This window comes from Motacilla alba, chromosome 12 (genome assembly GCF_015832195.1).
Source record: "Motacilla alba alba isolate MOTALB_02 chromosome 12, Motacilla_alba_V1.0_pri, whole genome shotgun sequence".
Classification (NCBI taxonomy): domain Eukaryota; kingdom Metazoa; phylum Chordata; class Aves; order Passeriformes; family Motacillidae; genus Motacilla; species Motacilla alba.
This window is the reverse complement of record NC_052027.1, coordinates 2,765,520-2,784,350: the sequence shown is the minus strand read 5'-3', so window position 1 is coordinate 2,784,350 and position 18,831 is coordinate 2,765,520. Positions and strand designations below refer to the sequence as shown.

Below are 18,831 nucleotides of genomic sequence, written 5' to 3'. Positions count from 1 at the left end.
CTCCGAGGAATCCTTCCCGAACCGGTTGGAGGGAGGGGCTGTGTGGGTTTGCTTTCTGGAGGGGCCTCCTTTTGCAGATTTTCTCCCAAATTTGCCCTAAACTAGGACAAAATTTGGCGCCCAACGTGTGGGGCAGTGTGAGAGAGTGGAAAAACCCTGTTTTGAGTGCATTTTGGTTGCCATTACTCTGTGTTGTTATATAGTAGTTAATAGCCATGTTTTTTGAATTCATAATGTCTCTTGGGGTGAGGGCTTGCATGCATTTCTGGTCCCTAGGGTTTTTTGAGATCTTAATACCTCTATGGTCCCTAGGTTTATTTTCTTATCCAGAAATAGCTTTGGTATTGTCCCTAATACGTAGTTTTTATAGCAGAGGGGCTGTGACTAGAATAGCTATCCTGCTGGGCTTGGTGGCAATGATTTGTAAGAAGTTTATAAACATGCTGGGGTCTGTTCCAGGTATGAATGGTTCATGGCTATGGTTATGCATCCAGTTTGTTAAAGGAGGAGCAGAGAATGAGGCTTTTCAGCCTTTGCTTTCCTTCTTCTCCTCTGAATCTGTTACATCATTATTGAAGAATGTTCAGTTTCCTCTGAATGTTAAAGAGACCATCTTTCTGGTATTTAATTTGGTAAGCTTTCTCTATATGGTCTGCAGCTTTTCTAGAATGAGGGCTGAGATTTCTAGACGGGGTGATGAAACCCCTGACCCAGGAGTAGACCCAGGCATGGAAAATCCTGAGTGGGGTGGGAAATGGGAGGACATGGGCCAAATCCTGAAGGAATTCTCTGACCCTATAGTGTGGGACTTTCCCCATCAACACATTCAGGACCCAGCTGAGGTGGGGAAATACCTGAGAGAGAAGTACCAGGATGACCCTAAAGAGAAAAAGATCATTGCAGTGTGCTGGGCCCTGGCATATGCTTATCGCACGCTGCTAGATACTGTAGGGCAGCAGTCAGAGGCAGGGGGGCAGGGAGATAAATCAACAGCTATCCCAGTCACCCAGGCTGCAGCCAACACCCCAGGCTCGAAGCCAGCAGCTAAACCAGACAATAAGCCTCAACCAATGGCTGTTGCTACTAGCACTAGAAGTGGAAAGTGCACAGACAAGACCAATCGACCAGTGGATGATGATGATGATGCAGGAGAAGGACCTTCAACACCTCCTGACATAAAATCAGGAGTCAGAGCAACAGGCGCAAGGTCGGAAGCCAATATTGAGTCCTTTTCCCTGAAGGACCTCCGTGGCCTAAGGAAGGATTACACCCGACGATCTGATGAATCCATAATTAGCTGGCTAGTCCGTCTTTGGGATGCTGCAGGTGAGGCTACAATTCTGGATGGCACTGAGGCGAGGCATTTGGGATCCCTGTCACATGATCCCGTCATCGACCAAGGAATGATGAGGGGGGCTGACCCTCACAGCCTCTGGGCACGGGTCTTGGATAGTGTTGCACAAAGGTACCTGTGTGCAGATGATCTCTATATGCAACAAACCCAGTGGAAGACTATAGAACAAGGGATCCAACGCCTGAGAGAAATGGCAGTGGCAGAGATTATCTTCTCAGATGACATAACAACTAGGAATCCAGACTTGGTACCATGCACATCTGTGATGTGGCGAAAACTCGTACGACTTGGGCCACATGAATATGCTTCTGCTTTGGCCATAATGAAGCGGGATGACAGGGATGAGACCGTGCTTGATATGGCCAGGAAGCTGCGAGCATATGCAGATGCTGTACATGGCCCAACACACGCCAGAATCGCAGCGGTGGAGACACGTCTACAGAAGTTGGAGGACAAGATAGAGGAGAATCATAAGAAGCTCAGAGATGAGATTAAAGAAGACCTTCTCCAAATCTCGGCAGTGCAGATCAGAGGTTCTGGTACCCAACACAGACGTTCCCCAGATGGAGAGAGAAGATACACCCCACGAACTGAGCTGTGGTTCTTCCTGCGGGATTGCGGGGAAAACATGAGGAGATGGGATGGAAGATCTACTGCTGCTCTGGCCCAACGGGTGCGTGAATTGAAGGAAGACAGGGCTCAGAGAGGAAGTCCCACCAGAAGGAAAGCAGCTCCAGTTGCCCATAGCCGAACTGCCAGATATGATGATGATGACATGTCCGATCCCCTTGAAGGAACTTCCAAGACATACGTCCAAGGAAAGAAGGACAGCCAGGCTTAGAGGGGCCCTGCCTCTAGCCAGGTAGAGGCTAGGGAAAATCGTGTTTTCTGGACTGTGTGGATTCGTTGGCCTGGCACATCTGAACCACAGGAGTATAAGGCTTTGGTTGACACTGGTGCCCAGTGCACATTGATCCCATCAAGATATGTGGGGACAGAATCCGTTTCTATTGCTGGTGTGACAGGGGGATCACAGGATTTCACTTTGGTGGAAGCTGATGTGAGCCTGACGGGAAATGAGTGGAAGAAACACCCTATTGTGACTGGCCCAGAGGCCCCATGTATTTTGGGCATAGATTATCTCCGAAGTGGGTATTTCAAAGACCCAAAAGGACTCAAGTGGGCATTTGGGATAGCAGCTGTAGCGACAGAGGGTGTCCAGCAATTGAACACCTTGCCTGGACTGTCCGAGAATCCATGTGCAGTAGGACTTCTAAAGGGAGAAGAGCAACAGGTACCAATTGCCACCTCCATAGTGCATCGTCGACAGTATAGAACCACTCGAGATGCTGTGATTCCCATCCATAAGATGATCCGAGAGCTGGAGAGCCAAGGGGTGGTCAGCAAGACCCACTCACCCTTTAATAGCCCTATTTGGCCTGTGCGTAAATCTGAAGGAGAATGGAGATTGACGGTGGACTACCGTGCATTGAATGAAGTGACTCCACCACTGAGTGCTGCCGTGCCAGACATATTAGAGCTCCAGTACGAGCTGGAGTCCAAGGCAGCGAAGTGGTATGCCACTATCGATATTGCCAATGCATTTTTCTCCATTCCTCTGGCAGCAGAATGCAGGCCTCAGTTTGCCTTCACGTGGAGGGGAGTGCAGTACACCTGGAACCGACTGCCCCAGGGGTGGAAGCACAGTCCTACTATCTGCCATGGACTGATCCAGACTGCACTAGAAAAGGGTGAGGCTCCAGAACATCTACAATATATTGATGACATCATTGTATGGGGGAACACAGCTGCAGAAGTGTTTGAGAAAGGAGAGAAAATTATCCGAATCCTCCTGGGAGCTGGTTTTGCCATCAAAAAGAGCAAAGTAAAGGGACCAGCTCGTGAGATTCAGTTCCTAGGAGTAAAGTGGCAAGATGGTCGGCGTCAGATTCCTATGGATGTTATCAACAAGATCACAGCTATGTCTCCACCGACCAATAAGAAGGAGGCACAAGCTTTCTTAGGTGCCATAGGCTTTTGGAGAATGCACGTTCCCGAGTACAGTCAGATTGTGAGCCCTCTTTACCTGGTCACCCGGAAGAAGAACAATTTCCACTGGGGCCCTGAGCAGCAACAAGCCTTTGTCCAGATCAAGCAGGAGATTGCTCATGCAGTAGCCCTTGGCCCGGTCAGGACAGGACCAGAGGTGAGAAACATGCTCTACTCTGCAGCCGGGAACCATGGTCTGTCTTGGAGTCTTTGGCAGAAGGTGCCTGGGGAGACTCGGGGTCGACCACTGGGATTTTGGAGTCGAAGCTACAGAGGGTCTGAATCTAACTACACTCCAATAGAGAAAGAGATCTTGGCTGCCTATGAAGGAGTCCAAGCTGCCTCAGAAGTGATTGGTATAGAAGCACAACTCCTCCTGGCACCCCGACTACCGGTGCTGGGATGGATGTTCAAAGGGAAGGTTCCTTCCACCCACCATGCCACCAGTGCTACATGGAGCAAGTGGATTGCTCTTATCACACAGCGCGCCCGTATAGGTAAACTGAATCGCCCTGGGATTTTGGAGGTAATTACAAATTGGCCCGAAGGTGAAAGTTTTGGTGTCACAGACGAAGAACAAGAACCAGTGACACGGGCTGAAGAAGCTCCACCATATAACCAACTGCCCCCAGAGGAAACACGCTATGCTCTTTTCACTGATGGGTCCTGTCGCATCGTTGGAATGAATCGGAAGTGGAAAGCAGCCGTATGGAGCCCCACACGACAGGTTGCACAAGCTATCGAAGGAGAAGGTGGATCGAGCCAATTTGCAGAACTCAAAGCTATACAGCTGGCCCTGGACATTGCTGAAAGAGAGAAGTGGCCAAAGCTCTACCTCTACACTGACTCATGGATGGTAGCCAATGCTCTGTGGGGTTGGCTGGAAAGGTGGAAAAAGACTAATTGGCAGCGTAGAGGGAAACCAATTTGGGCTGCTGAAGAGTGGAAAGACATCGCTACCAGGGTAGGGAGGCTACCTGTGAAGGTCCGCCATGTGGATGCCCATGTCCCCAAGAGCAGAGCGAATGAGGAGCACCAAAACAATGAGCAGGTAGACCAGGCTTCAAAGATAGGAGTGTCCAAGATAGATCTAGATTGGGAACATAAGGGAGAGTTATTCCTAGCTCGATGGGCCCATGATGCCTCAGGTCATCAGGGTAGAGATGCCACCTATAAGTGGGCACGAGACCGAGGGGTGGATTTATCCATGGACAGTATTTCACAGGTCATCCATGACTGTGAGACGTGTGCTGCCATCAAACAGGCCAAGCGAGTGAAGCCCCTGTGGTATGGTGGGCGGTGGTCCAAGTATAAGTATGGAGAGGCCTGGCAGATTGACTACATCACACTGCCCCAGACACGCCAAGGCAAGCGCTACGTGCTGACCATGGTAGAAGCCACTACAGGATGGTTGGAAACCTACCCTGTGTCTCATGCTACAGCCCGTAACACCATCCTGGGCCTTGAAAAGCAGGTCCTTTGGAGGCATGGTACCCCTGAGAGGATTGAGTCAGACAACGGGACTCATTTCAAGAACAGCCTTGTCAACACCTGGGCCAGAGAACATGGCATTGAGTGGGTGTACCATATCCCCTACCATGCACCAGCTGCAGGCAAAGTGGAGAGGTACAATGGACTGTTAAAAACCCAGTTGAAAGCCTTGGGTGGGGGATCTTTCAAAAATTGGGAGCAGCATTTAGCAAAGGCCACCTGGTTAGTTAACACCCGAGGTTCCACCAACCGAGCAGGTCCTGCCCAATCTGAGTCCCTGAATATAACAGATGGAGATAAAGTCCCGGTGGTACATGTCAGGGGTTTGTTAGGGAAGACCGTGTGGATCAATCCTGCCTCAAGTACAGACAAACCCATTCGTGGGGTTGTCTTCGCTCAGGGACCAGGTTGCACATGGTGGATAATGCAGAGAGATGGAACAACACGATGTGTACCTCAGGGAGATCTGATTGTGGGGTGAGAATGATATGCAAATATTACTGTTTGTTGGATGTTACTGCCATTGTCTGTACATTAAACCATACAGACATGAGATAGAAAGAAATGTGTAAGTGTGAAAGGTCTAAGCAAGTGAAAGATGGAGAAGGAAATGGGTAGGTGTTGAAGGTTTGAGCAAGTGAAAGATGGAGTTTTGAGTGAGTAAAATGAAAGTGGGGAATCCTGCAGCTCTGTGGTATGGGGCCTGGATTCAGTGGTCCGGTGTGGGGATGCGATGAGGGCATGATGGGTATAGCTTGTAATTTTTGGGGGTAATGGATGAAAGTTTTACTTGAATAAAATGCATGATGTGTGGTATGTTGATGATATGGGGATAAGGGGTGGAATGTCCTAGGGTGACGTTATGATGCTTGTATCCCCATTTGTGTGTTCTGTTTATGCTGGATATTATGTTCTGTGCCTTCAAGACTGGCTCTGAAGAGTGAATGTTTTGTTTTGGGTTTTGTTATCTGCCCGCTCCCCCACGGCTGGCGGGACACAGAGACAGGGAGTTTATAGTGCGGCTTTTGCTTTTTGCTGGGCTTTTTGCTTTGCTCTTGCTCTGGCTTCTGCTTTGCTCCTGCTTTGCTCTTGCTTTTGCTTCTGCTTCTGCTCATTAGCTAGTTTAGCTAAGCAGTCCAATTTTTTTTTTTTTTTCCTGGACTGTTTTTTTCCTTTTTTTCTTTTTTTCTTTTTTTTTCCCTTTTTTTCTTTCCCTCCCCTTTTTGGAACTACTGGAACCTGCTCTGGACTGGGACCTGGAAACACCGAGAGCTTGCACCTCGTGGCTTGTAGCAGCCATCTCCAGCGCCGGAGGGACTGACAACAGAGCAACCACCCCCCAAGAGAGACTTTCTGAATTTGTCATCCTTTTCAGAGTGGTGAAGGAGTGTTATCATCTGGTATTGTTCATTCTGTGTGCTGGGGGGTGCTTTGCCTGTTAAATAAACAGGTTCTTTCCACTTCTCTCCGAGGAATCCTTCCCGAACCGGTTGGAGGGAGGGGCTGTGTGGGTTTGCTTTCTGGAGGGGCCTCCTTTTGCAGATTTTCTCCCAAATTTGCCCTAAACTAGGACAAACTTGAAGCTTCCCCTTGCAGTTTCACATAATTTCAGCAGATTTTAATTGTTCATGCAGAACTTTCCCCTCCTGATATTTACTTGCTGTACTTCTAATTTGATTTTATTTACTTTAATTTCCAGGAGGGTGGAGTGGAGTTTTTCCCAAAACTGGGGGATGATAATGGGTTTGTGCTCAGTGTTCAGAAAGTCACATCATGGGGAACCAGCAGCAGCTCCAGCTTTTGAAACAAAGATTTCATATTTGGTGATGGGATTTAGGTGAGTGGGTTTTGCTGTTGCCATGGAAAGGAAAAACCAAAAGTAAAGGAAAAGCAGGCCCCTAAATTGCCTTCCAGTTAGTGGGCATTTCCTCTGGGTTGTTTCTAAATCTTCTTTTGTGGCCTTGGGAGATACTTTACCAACCCCTCATGAGCTGAGGGAATAGATTTAGTTTTGCTCAATTTCCCTCAAAACATTTTCCCCAGGCACTGGATAAACAGGTAAATCATATTTTCCCAAGCAATCCTGTTTTTCCGAGGCTTTCAGGCCCTTCGAACAGTGTGTTTTGCTGCCTCTGTTGCTTCCTCATTGTTTTCTGCTCAGCCACCTAGCTGGAGTCAAATTGTACCTCTAAAGATCAACTGTGCCTTAAAATACACCCTGGGCTTGTGATGCGCGTGATGAAAGATCTCCTGTGATCACCTGAAGGTACTGACAGCTGCTGCTCTGCACCCTGCCAGTGCTGAAAGGGATGATGAATGTGGATCCCGAGGAGAGAGAAGCACAATTACAGAGTCTCTTCCCTTCCTTTCACAGCTACAGTAGATATATTCAATATATTGTCAGCCAGCTGTCTTCAGTGCGCTTGATGGATGTTTTGATTTAGTGCCTCGGAAAAAAAAAAGGTATTAATGGGGAAAAGCAACTGTTGCAGCTAGAAAATCATTGGGGTTTGGAGTGTTTTGAATGATGCTTTTCCCTTACAATGGTAAACCTACCAGAGCAAGTGCAGAAAATTGCTGCTGTGCTCAGAAATAATCCTCACCTTATCAACAACTTGATTTCTCTGAAAGCTTTGCCAAAAAACATTTCCATTAACAGAAGCTGTAGGAAGAAAGCGATGACCAGATAAATGGCAGCATTATGCTACTTAGCAGAATGTCTCAGGCACTCCTGGTATGATTCCTGAGCTCTTTCCTCCCTGGAGATCCTGAGAAAAATTTGTCCCATCTTCCTCATGAGTCTCTAAAAATGAGCTCCCAAAAATGCAGGTGAACCCAGAGTGTCTCCCCTGGTGGGCTGGGCTACTCAGTGTGTGTTTTTTATAGTGGGGGTTTTGTTGAGCTGTGGAATTCTCCATGGAAAAAGGAAATTGTTGGAGATTCTAGGTGAAAACAGGGAAAGTAGGAAGTGCAGAATCAGTATGAATCATCCATGAATCTCTAATGCCGTCTTGTTTGCTCAGCTACTCAGATTCCTAATGCACAAACTGGGCCAAATCCTACAATTATTGCCATAAATCAATTCCTGTGGTGCTGCTGCTTTGGCAGACTGTGAGTCCCACTGGATCCTCTTGTAGAATCACACCAAGATTCCCAAACTGATGGATACTGCTGGCTGTCCACACAGGCACATGGGGATTTCAGAGTGATGTGGATTGTGTTCCACTTGTACCCTTAAACACTCCCATGCAGTGTCTGTGGGAAATCACTACGTTTAACTCGATTTTTTTTCTTTTCTAAGTAATCCCTTGTATCTCTGGCAATGTCGAAAATGTTGGAAGCTTAATGGCCTTGACTTATCAGGTAAAGCAAGTGTGGGGAGATCCTGCAGGAAGCTGAAAGAGCTAATCTCTGTTATTACACAGGAGGAGGAGAATCAGAGGCAGGCAGAGAGTACAGAGCCTGCCTGCTGTGAAACTCTCCCTGGTCACGAGCCACTGGCTGCAATTTGAATGAGGAACACGCAGTGTGCCAGTGACTTTCACTGCCATTGTGCTGAGATGCAGGGTAAAACTGAGAGGGGGGATTTGCTGCACTTTTGGGGTCATTTTTCTTGGGGTTCAAGATTTTTTGTGTGAAGCCTGCCAGGATTTTTCTCTTGAGGTTTTGGGAATACACTGAGCATCTCTGAGCTCTGTGAGCGTGCATTTTTCCTGGCACAGATGGAGCAGGCAGCTCAGATTTAGGGGTTTTGATATCTGACAGTATTGCCAGTGTTGTACATCTGAGTGAGTTCACCTGCCTGGGATGCAGCAGGAAAAGATAGCTCTTAATGGACTGAGTGGGAATAATAGCTGTTTTCTGCTGTAGAGGTAATTTATTTGCAATTAAACCCCCTTTCCCCCTGCTCGTGTCACCTCGTTACCGGCACAGGGAGCTCTCCAGCAAACACAAACCCACGCTGTGAGAATCGCCAAGCGGAGCCCTCGGTGCCCTGCAGTGGTTTCTGCCATTGTCAGGTGATTTTCCTGGCACTGGGATATTTCCTGTGCCTGGACTGGAGCCCATCAGGGGCTGGGTGTGTAAATTTTCTCTCTCCTTTGCCACCTGAGAGAGTGCAGGGTTCCTCCTGTGGCAGAATCCCCAGGAGCCCTTGGCTGTGCCTTTGGAGTGTGTTCTGTGCTGTTCTCCCTGAGCTTTCTGCTGACTGAACAATCTCATTAGCCCCGGGCCTGGCAGAGCTCTGCCTGGCACATCCCTGCCCACGTTTCCCAGCCAGTGGAGCTCTCCTGGCTCTGTGTGTGCCAAGGTTGTGCTCCAAGCAGGAGCTGGAATGGCTCAGACTGGCTGTGGCATGTGCTGGGTTCCAGGAGAGCCTTTCCAGGTGAGGCAGGGCTGCTTCAAGGAGGCGTTGCTTTGCTAGAACTCATGTTTGTTTGTAATAACAGGAGAAAGCTCATGATTTTCCCATTATTATGTGTTTTGAAAGAGTCAGGATGAGAGTACAAAAGAAGCAGGCATCTTTGCAAATTCATGTTGAAATTTTGGGGAATTTGCATCACCTCTGTTGGCAGAGGCTGTCATTGGCAGTCTCATCTGAGCACAAACTGCAGCCTGCTTTTATTTCTTTTCCTTCCCTTCCCTTTGTGCCTGGCTGCCACAGCCTCATCCCCATCACCCACCCCACCTGCTGCTGTCCTTTGCTTTCTGCTTCATGCTTGACCTATGAGCTGAAATGCTAATGGCTGTTGAAAATCTCAATTAATATAAAACTAGTTTCAGCCAGAAATGTGCTAAACTCGTTTAGGAGATGTAGCATCTCAAGGAAATGCAGAATGGCAAAAGCCTCAGACAACAGTTGAATTTTTAGCAGGCTGTGCTTTCAGGTGTGTCTGCAAAGCTCAGATCTGGGCTGGTTTGTGACCAGCAGGGAGGGTGATGGTCACTGTGTGTTTGTAGGTCACGGCATTCCTCTGCTACAGCGTTATCTCCTCGTGCTGGAATCATTTCTGTGTTTTCATTGGTTAAAAAAGGAATGATGTGTGGCCAGGGCTTCAGGTGGAGGGGATAAACCAGACACACGTGGGGGGATTAGGCTGCTCTTACATCTGTAAATGTGCATATGTGAAGCCAGACCCTTATTTTATGGTGGCTTGTACAGGAATTATGCAAAGTACACTTCATAGTGCAGTGAAGGAATACAGTCTAAAATTTCAGCATGGCGCTTTTAATTCCACTCCATATACCTTGGAAACTTGCTAATTAAATACTTGTGGGTTTCTCAGAAGTCTGCACAACATCTCCACATGCAATTTGTGCTGCAGGATGTGGTACATCCACCTCGAGTACACTACATTAAATCCAGATTTTCCCCTGAAAGAGAGGTTGGTGCCACGGTAGAACTGGAAGAAGGATTAAAGGAGATGAATGTAAAAATATGGATTAATTCCTACTCAGGAAAATATTGTGTCTAGTGACCTAAACTTGTGTGTCACAGGAGCTGCTCTAGTGCCCCAGTGCTCAGAGCTGCTGCCCAGCTAACCCAGTGCAGAAATGAGCTGGAGAAAGAACAGTTTTACGTGCAGTGAGGATGGGCAGGGAAGCAATTAATTAAAAGAAAAAGGTACTTAAATTTATGGAGAAAAGGCCTATTAGTATTAAAGAGCAGATCTGGCTCAGAAAGTCTCCAGACAGCTGCAGGAGGACAGAGCATTTCTGCTCTCCCTCTGAGCCACGGTGGGGTCACCTGGTGTCCCCATGTCCCAGCTGCTCTCCTCGGATCAATCCAGATGTTGGTGTTTACTCACCTATTTGAGAACTTCCACCAGGGCAGAATTTGGTGCAGGTTTTTTGTGTGCTCCTGCTGGAAAGAGTGACCATGTGGCTGCTTATCTCAATTTACTGGGAAGTGCCATGAGAGTAATGTCATCACTAGGGTTCAATGATTGGCCATCATCAGCTACAACAGCCCATGCACAGGCTCACATTTATCCCCTGGGCCATGAAGGGGTTAAAGCAGGGATTGATTTCCACTCTAGGTTTTCTTTGGAGTCCTTATTGCACGTGTGCTGTTCAGAGGCATTTTGAGGTTCCAGCAGGTGTGATGGGGCTGGCAAGGCTGGGCTCCTGGGTGCCTTTGCAGGTGACAAACCCCACGTCCTCATCTCTCCATCCCTGTGTGTGTGTAAAAGCCGTGCAAAGCTGTAAGAAATGTGCTCCTTGTGCTCAGTGCTGCCAGATGGACAAAAGCAATTAAATCAGCTCTCCCAGGTGCTGGGCCATTAAGTGGGCAGAGATATGACCAGGAGAAATCATTTATTGCTCCTTTAGACCATTTCAGAGCATAGGCTGTGATCTGATGAGACTTGAAGGGATTGCTCTCCAGGATTTTGTGGGGAACAGCTGGGAGCAGATAAGGCAGAGTTTGTGGGAATGGGGAGCTGGTGCTGGCTGCCTTCTCCTGGGGTCACACCCTTGGATTCCAAGATGCTCGTGCGCCTCTTGCTTCCCCTCAGCTCAGGGTAGAGCTCCAGCAGAGACGCCAGAAATTGGGTTTGCACAGCATCAGTGCAGCCAGGGGACAGCACCATCTGTCACCCTGCCCAGCCCAAGGCTGCCCTGCTCAGCCAGGACCTGGCAAGCTGGCCTCCCAAATTCCTTGTTTATTCCTTAAAACTTTGGCCCAGGGGAATTAACTATATTGTGCTCCTTATTGAATTGAATGTTTTCCTGCTGCATTGTGCTACAGCCTTGCGTACATATTTCTTTTTTGATTATATTAATTCCATTTTTAGCGTGGTTTTTTCGGTTTGGAAACTGGAAGACTGATGGATTACAAAATTGGGAAGGCACCATAGTTGCAATCACAGTTGAAACACATAAATTTTATGAAATAATGCTGAAGTTGTGTAACCAGACCGAAAACTTTTTCTTTAGATGCGCTGTCCGAGAATGTTTATGAAGTCCTTGGTAAGATAAATAATGCATGGACTTTTCTCACTAAACCTCCTGAGAGTGGAATTTCATCTAAACCAAAAATATCTCTGTGCCTCTTGTGTGCTGCAGTGGGTTTGGAAATGCTTTGCCGTGGAAGGAAGAGCAGCTTTCTGATTTGGGTGATTATTTTAATCACCTCCAGCATATGCATGGGCTGCTTTTTTAAGAACTGAAAACGTCTCAAAATACAGGATTGGGGAAGAGTCAAGTGAAGGTTATCCTCTCCATGGCACTGACACTGGGATGTCAAAAAGCTTTTAGGAGAAAAGTAATGGGTGGCATTGACACCTGAACTAAAATGGAGTCCTTTTGAATATTCCCTCTCTTTTCCAAACCCCTGAGTGACTCTGCACCTTGGGGGGTTTTCAGGGGGGGGAAAAAGACCTATAGCTGCGTAAAAACTGGCACTGGAGCAGCATTTATAGCAGAAATGCAGCAGAAATCTCCACATTGCCCAGCTAACTGGTGAAGTAAGGAGATCCTTGAGGTGTGGGAAAGCTCTGAGGTGATGGATTAATTCTGTGAGCTCTCTGCCATCCCTCTGCTGGGAGCTGCTCTGGGAACACTTTGGAGCGCATTTGGAGCACATTTCCTTACCTGCTGAATTTGCCATGCTCCACTTGCTGGAAGGCTTGGCAGTGGAGCCCCTGTGCTCTGTAGCACTGAACTCTCCTCTTTTTCTTTCCTTTTTTTTTTTTTTTTTGGGTTAGGGTTGAAAGCTCTTGAGATGGTATTTTGTGTTTGGATTTGGATGTTTATTATTTCTTATTTATATTACAGTTTTATAAGTTGTGAGTTTTACGGTATTTTATTCACAAGGTATAAAATGGTTTTGTGTTTATTTCTGTAATTTTTTTCAGGAAAAATGATTTAATTAAGAAATGACACTTAAATTATTTTTACTTTTAACTTAATAACTAATTACTTATGTCTTGTAATGTGGGCTTTTTTTGTTTAATTATAAAATACTGCTTAAACTTATGAAGAAGGACTAGTTATTGTTTTAAAACTTCTATTTTAGTTTTATATATATTCTTATATTTTAAAACTTTAAGTTTTCTATTATGTTATATTACACACTTCTATTTAAACTATACACTTATAATCTTAGTTTTATTATTTAATTTGGGAAGTCTTCTCTATGACTTCAGGTTAAATACAGTGTTTTCTTGAGGGTCTGTGTTTTTCTATACAGAAAGTTTAAAATTCTCAGTATCTAGGGTTCTAACAATTAACAGTTCTATGGGGAATCATTGAACAGCCCAACTTTTATTTCTTCCTACCAGAAAGCAATTTTTTTTCCCCACAGATTTTTTTTCCTGTTGTTCCATAACTGGGGCCACACAGGAGGCTGCAATTTCTAATGACAAATATTTACCAGTCCTGTAACGTCCATGTCACTGAGAAATTAAACTTGGTTCTAGCTAATGAAAAGCTTAGCCAGGGGATGCACCAGTGTTCAGCTGTGGGGATCCATCACTTTCCTCCAGATTTGTGTGTACAGGACTTAAACAAGGAATATTTGAAGAGGGAACCAAAGAGCTGAGGTTGGTGCCATATTTAGTAGTGCATTATAATTTCTCTTGGAAGCAGTAGACCAGTAATCTGGGAATTTTGGCTGTCATCCTGCTACTATTTATGAGCAATTTTAATGCAGTAATTGCATGTAGGGAAAATTCTTCGCTAGGTTGATGAGATAAATGGAAATTTAATCTTTTTTTCTTGTTTGGTTGTCCAATGTTTTTATGGCATCCTTCTGGAAGCAAGGGGATGTAATAAAAGAATCTGGAACTCCTTGGAAATACTGATAGTTTGAAAGATTTGCTCAGTGTAAGTTAAAGGCAGCTCATTAAACAAACAAATGAGCTGTCCTTAGAGCAATCAGTATTTACTATTAACTGAACAGCACAGTAAATAATGAATTGCAGGTAAGGAACTACAGATAAGTATTTGCAGCGAATTCAAATTACTTGACTTAAGCCTGAGGCAGAGAAAAGCAAATAGAAAGTCAGAAAGAGAAGGAGGAGGGGGGAAGAAGAAAGGAGAGGAGGGGTTGCAAATGTAACATTTGTTGATGCGATCCGCATTCATTTGTGGTGCAGAAGAAAGGTTTTCCTGGGCAGTCTGGTGCCCCCATCCCTGGCACAAGTGGTGCTGCAGTGAGTCCACCTGAGAGCAAAGGAGGATGTGGAATTCCTGGGGAGAAGGAGAGGAGGCTTGGGGAGACTGTATCAATTTTTCCAGTACCTGCAGGGGGGTTACAAGAAGGCTGGAGAGGGATTTTGGACAAGGATGTGGAGGGACAGGACACAGGGAATGGCTTCCCACTGCCAGAGGGCAGGCATGGATGGGATATTGGGAATTAGGAATTGTTCCCTGGGCAGGAAGGTGGGCAGGCCCTGGCACAGGGTGCCCAGAGCAGCTGGGGCTGCCCCTGGATCCCTGAAGTGTCCAAAGCCAGGCTGGACAGGGCTTGGAACAACCTGGGACAGTGGAAGGTGTCCCTGCTCTGGCAGGGGTGGGAGAAGATGATTTTTAAGGCCCCTTCCACCCCAAACCACCCTGTAATTCTGTGAAAAGCAGGACTCTGGGCCTGACCCAGCTCGGAGAGCAGGGCTGATGCTTTTCCCAAGGTCAGGATTTTGCAAGTGGGTCCCTGGCACTGTCCTACCCCAAGGACAGAGCTGTGCTTTGGCACCAGCGAGACCAAAACCTGCCTATGGCTGCCAAGTGCCTGCACAGCTCCCTCAGTCATTTCTCCAAATTACTTAGGCAGCGAAATTGTTCATTTGCTGGGAGCTGGCACACGTTGGGAAGTTTGGGTTTGGAGTTTAATCATCCTCGGAGGGAGAGATTGTGCTGCCTGCAGTTTGGGTGCGTGGCTGTGGCTGAAGGCAGGATGGATGGGCTGGCTGGGGCATATTGCTCATTACGAAGGGGCTCGGGGTGTTTTGGGTGCTGGAGATGAGAGGGGATTTAATCAGGATCTCCTGATTCAATCAGGATCTCTGCAGTTTCACCTGAGGCCTGCTGGGACAGCCAAAGGCATGACAGGAGTCCTAAACACCCAAAGCTTGGCAGCCCTGCCTAAATGTCACCCTAAAAAGGTGAAGAGCTTGGCCCAGGTCTCTGCAAGGAGGATGAGCCTCACCTGGCTGCCTGCTGGGCACCAGCAGTGCCCAGAGCAGGGCACAGAGGGGGACACGTCAGGGGAGATGTGTGTGAGGTGTTGGCATTCCATAATCAGTGCCACAGCCTCTGCTGCTCCCCCAGGGATAACAGCCATAGGAGCACGAGGTTTATCTTGCTGGGAGGTTGTCATGAGGTAAATATCTCTGCAAGGAGCCTCTTGCTGGATTCCCATCACCCCAGGGCTGCTCCTCGTGGAATCCCCTCCCGATAAACCAGCTGAGGTTCAAGGCAGCTGCAGGGAGGTTCCCAAGTGGAATTACCTGCTGGGTGTGCACAAGTCCATCCCTGCTGGTCCCGCTGTGCTGCCTGCTTGCAAATGCTGCTGCTGTCAGCCCCCAGCATTAGTATTCAAGCCAGGGAACAGGAGTGAGGTGCTAGACAGGCCGACTAATTACAGCAGCCTGCAGAGGCAAGTCGGGCTGTGCCACATGATGAAGGATATCCTGCTTACTTGGAACGTTGCTGCTCTGCTGTGGCACTTCATTTAAAAAAATAAGAAAAAAAATAAGGCGTGAGCTAATTGGTTTGGTTAGGGAATCGAGCTGTGCTCTTGTTTTTTGGTATTTTTCTCTTGGATTTAATTTGAATTTATACAATGCTTTGTGACACTCATCTAAAACGAAACTTGCTGTGACCTTAGCAAGCCTCACCCCTCCTGTAATCCCAGCTCCCCTGCCTCTGGCTGCCATCCTGACCTGCCTGCTCCTGTCCCCAGAGCTGTCAGCAGATGGGGGAGAGGAGGCTCTCGCTGCCACCAACGTGCCATCTGCAGGCAGCAGGGCTGCTCAGGTTTTTATGAGCCTAAATTGCAATTCTGCGTCCAGAGGGTTTTCTGTCAGAGCATCTGTTTTACTGCCATGACACAGATCTGGGGCTGAGAGTGTGCCAGGAGCAGGTGAGGAGGGGGAGAGCCCCATCCTGCAGTGACAGCAGCCATCAGGTGGCTGCTGGCTGGGGCTGCTGCCTGTCCTGAGTGTCCCCTGTGCTGTCACACAGCCCAAGTTTGGGCAGGCTGAGCTTTGGAAGGCTCCACTGCTCACATGTCAGATCCAGGAGAACTCAAACTGAGGGAATATCTGCCACAAACAGAACTGCTGGTGTTGCCTGATTCTGGCTGATTTACACCCAGGATAGGCTGGGGGTGCCAGCTGAGCCTGTCCGCTGTCCCTGTCCCCTCCAGTGCCCTTCTGCAGAGCGGGGCACTAAGCAGATTAGTCAGCTTCTTCCATCGGCAAATACTCTGGGCCTAAGATACTTAAAAGACATCTGGTTTTTAGCTTCATTTCTAAACAAATGAGGCTTATGTGATTATGGTGTCTGTCGCTTGCCCCCTCGTTGGCCAATTGCAATCCTCAGCTGGGGATTTTGGTGTCACAGATGTGAACTTCCAGGAAGTTTCTGTGGGCTGCTGTGCACAGAACTCGTCCTGGAGGGAGGGCCACGGCACGAGCTGCGCTCATCTCGGAGCTGATGTGAGAGGGAATGTGCTGGGGGGGAAAAAAATCTCAGTTTGCAGGGAAAAGCAGCCATGAGGAGAGAACCCCCGTGGCCTGGAGGGTGTGGCTGTGGGCTGAGCTCTGCCCCTGCTCCAGCTGCGCTGGGCAAGCACGGCCACCCACAGCCACCTCCTGCTGTCCCCACATGCCAACTGTGATGCCGGGATTGCTTTTCTGATCCCTGGATTAACGGGCTGGGATGTGCAGAGATACCAGAGCTGTGTGTGAGGCAGGCTCAGCCTGGCAGGGGTTGCCCTGGTGAGCTGTGCCCGTGGAGCAGAGCTGGCCCCGCCTGGCCTGCCTGCGCAGCCTGTGGCTCCTGCGCTGTGGCCTTGTCTTCAGAATTGTTCTTTCGCAGTTATCCTGACAACTGAGGTCTAAATTCTCCTGGGACTGATGTCCCTTAGCACTGTGAGGGTGCACAGGTGAACGCAGCTCGTGCTGGTTAATAATTCACTCAGGGACTGTGGATGAAGTTGGTGACCAGAATCCTCTGTTCACCCACATTTGCAGAATCCCAGAGTGCTTTGGGTTGGAAGGAGCCTTAAAAATCATCTTCTCCCACCCCTTGCCATGGGCAGGGACACCTTCCACTGTCCCAGGCTGCTCCAAGCCCCAGTGTCCAACCTGGCCCTGGACATTTCCAGGGATCCAGGGGCAGCCCCAGCTGCTCTGGGCACCTGTGCCAGGGCTTGCCCACCCTCCCAGGGAAGGATTTCTTCCTGATTTTACGTCTAAATCAGAATTCTCTCCTTTACTTCTCTGTGAATTTCACTTAGAGCTGGATCTGTCTCCTTTTTTGCAGCTACAAAACATTTTTACCTTGTAATTCAGAACCTAAGGATGTCCAATGGAATGTGTAAAACTCACGCAGAGTAGTTCTGGGACTGGGGAGGAAAAGCAAAGATTTCATGTTCTGGTTCTCACTAAATGAGACTGTGTCCTTCTTTGAGCATAAATGAAAGATAAAAGACAGATGAGATTTATGAACAAGGCCATTAGTGTACCAAATTTCTCTCATTAGATCTGTTACATTACTTTCCAACTTACATAACTCTCATTAGAAAAATTTATGAACTGGAATGATTACAAATACACCATATTCTAAACCATCCCTGCTTTTAATTGCCAAACAGCAAAAAACTAATTATACTTCTGTGCTACAATAGAGCTGTACTTTTGTGCATGTGACTTTTTTGTTAGAATTTAAATAGAGGTTTTCCTGAAGCTAGGGAATGGGGCAAGAGAAAAATGGACCATTTAGTGCAATTTAGCTGCAAACCTGAAGCATTGCTTTAATTTTATAACTGTGTCAGACCCAGGTTGGTATTGCAGGCTAATATTTCTGGTTTTTTCTCCTCACCAGACTCCCACTCTCACATCCCTGTGCCTGATTTGAAGTGACAGTGAGCAGAAGCATAAGGTATCTCTCATTCTGTTTGGACTCCTTGTTTACAGAAGAGTGATGGAGATGCTATTAAGCACAAAAGGCATCACCATATGCCTGTTTTTCTTTGTACTGAGTTTGGCAGCAGCTATTGAAATACCATTATCAGGTGAGTTGTAGCTATTTGCTGTGCACTTTGCTGTTTTGTTTGATATCCTTTTGCAGCTATCCCTGAAGGAAAAAATAGTAAATCCTCCTTTCCAGTTGTGTTCCGTTTGGAATTTAATCTCGCCACGATGTGGCCTTTGGGAAATTCAGGTCTGATCAAAAGCTAAGCTGTCCTGTTTGGGCCTGTTTAAATGGGGCAGTAAAGTTGTCTAATAACATCTCTCTGGTGTTTGCCATCCAACACAACGCTTAGCTCCGAGGGTTTGGGTTTGTCCTTCACTTCAATTCCAATTTTGGCTCTGAATCCCCCCGAAGCTTGTTTGATGTGCATAAATCCCTCCTTCCTTGTCGTGCAAGCTGCCATTCCAGCCTGGGGAAGGAGCAGGTGGATGTCTCAGGGCCAGTGTTGGTCCCCAGAGGAGGATTTCACACTCTGTGCCCTGCCCCGGGGAGCAGCTCCTGCATCCCTCACCGGCTGGGATGAATTCAAACTGCTTGTTTTACATGGATCATGAGCTTCCAGGACACGTGTAAAATATAGGATGAGGATCACAGGGAACAATCCAAGGAAAGCCAGAGGACCCCTCTGCCTGGAGTACAGCCCAGACCTCCCCAGCTTTGCATTTTTCAGACATAAATGGACCAGGAGGGTTGAAAATTGCATTTTGATTTGGTGTTTCGGTTGCAAAAAAAAAACA

The 18,831-nt window shown here is 47.5% G+C and overlaps 1 protein-coding gene across 13 annotated transcripts in view; it reads left to right on the top strand.

Annotated features, from left to right (window-relative positions):
• CHL1 (cell adhesion molecule L1 like) overlaps nucleotides 1-18,831 on the top strand; it is a 145,591-nt gene that overhangs the window by 70,102 nt on the left and 56,658 nt on the right. For all 13 annotated transcript variants that reach the window (XR_005258372.1, XM_038149004.1, XM_038149002.1 and 10 more), the window contains one exon: nucleotides 17,945-18,134. Coding sequence is in view for 12 of the 13 variants with exons in the window: in XM_038149004.1 (XP_038004932.1) it covers nucleotides 18,044-18,134 (91 nt within the window). In the remaining variant the exon portion in view is untranslated. The remainder of the gene's footprint in view (nucleotides 1-17,944; nucleotides 18,135-18,831) is intronic.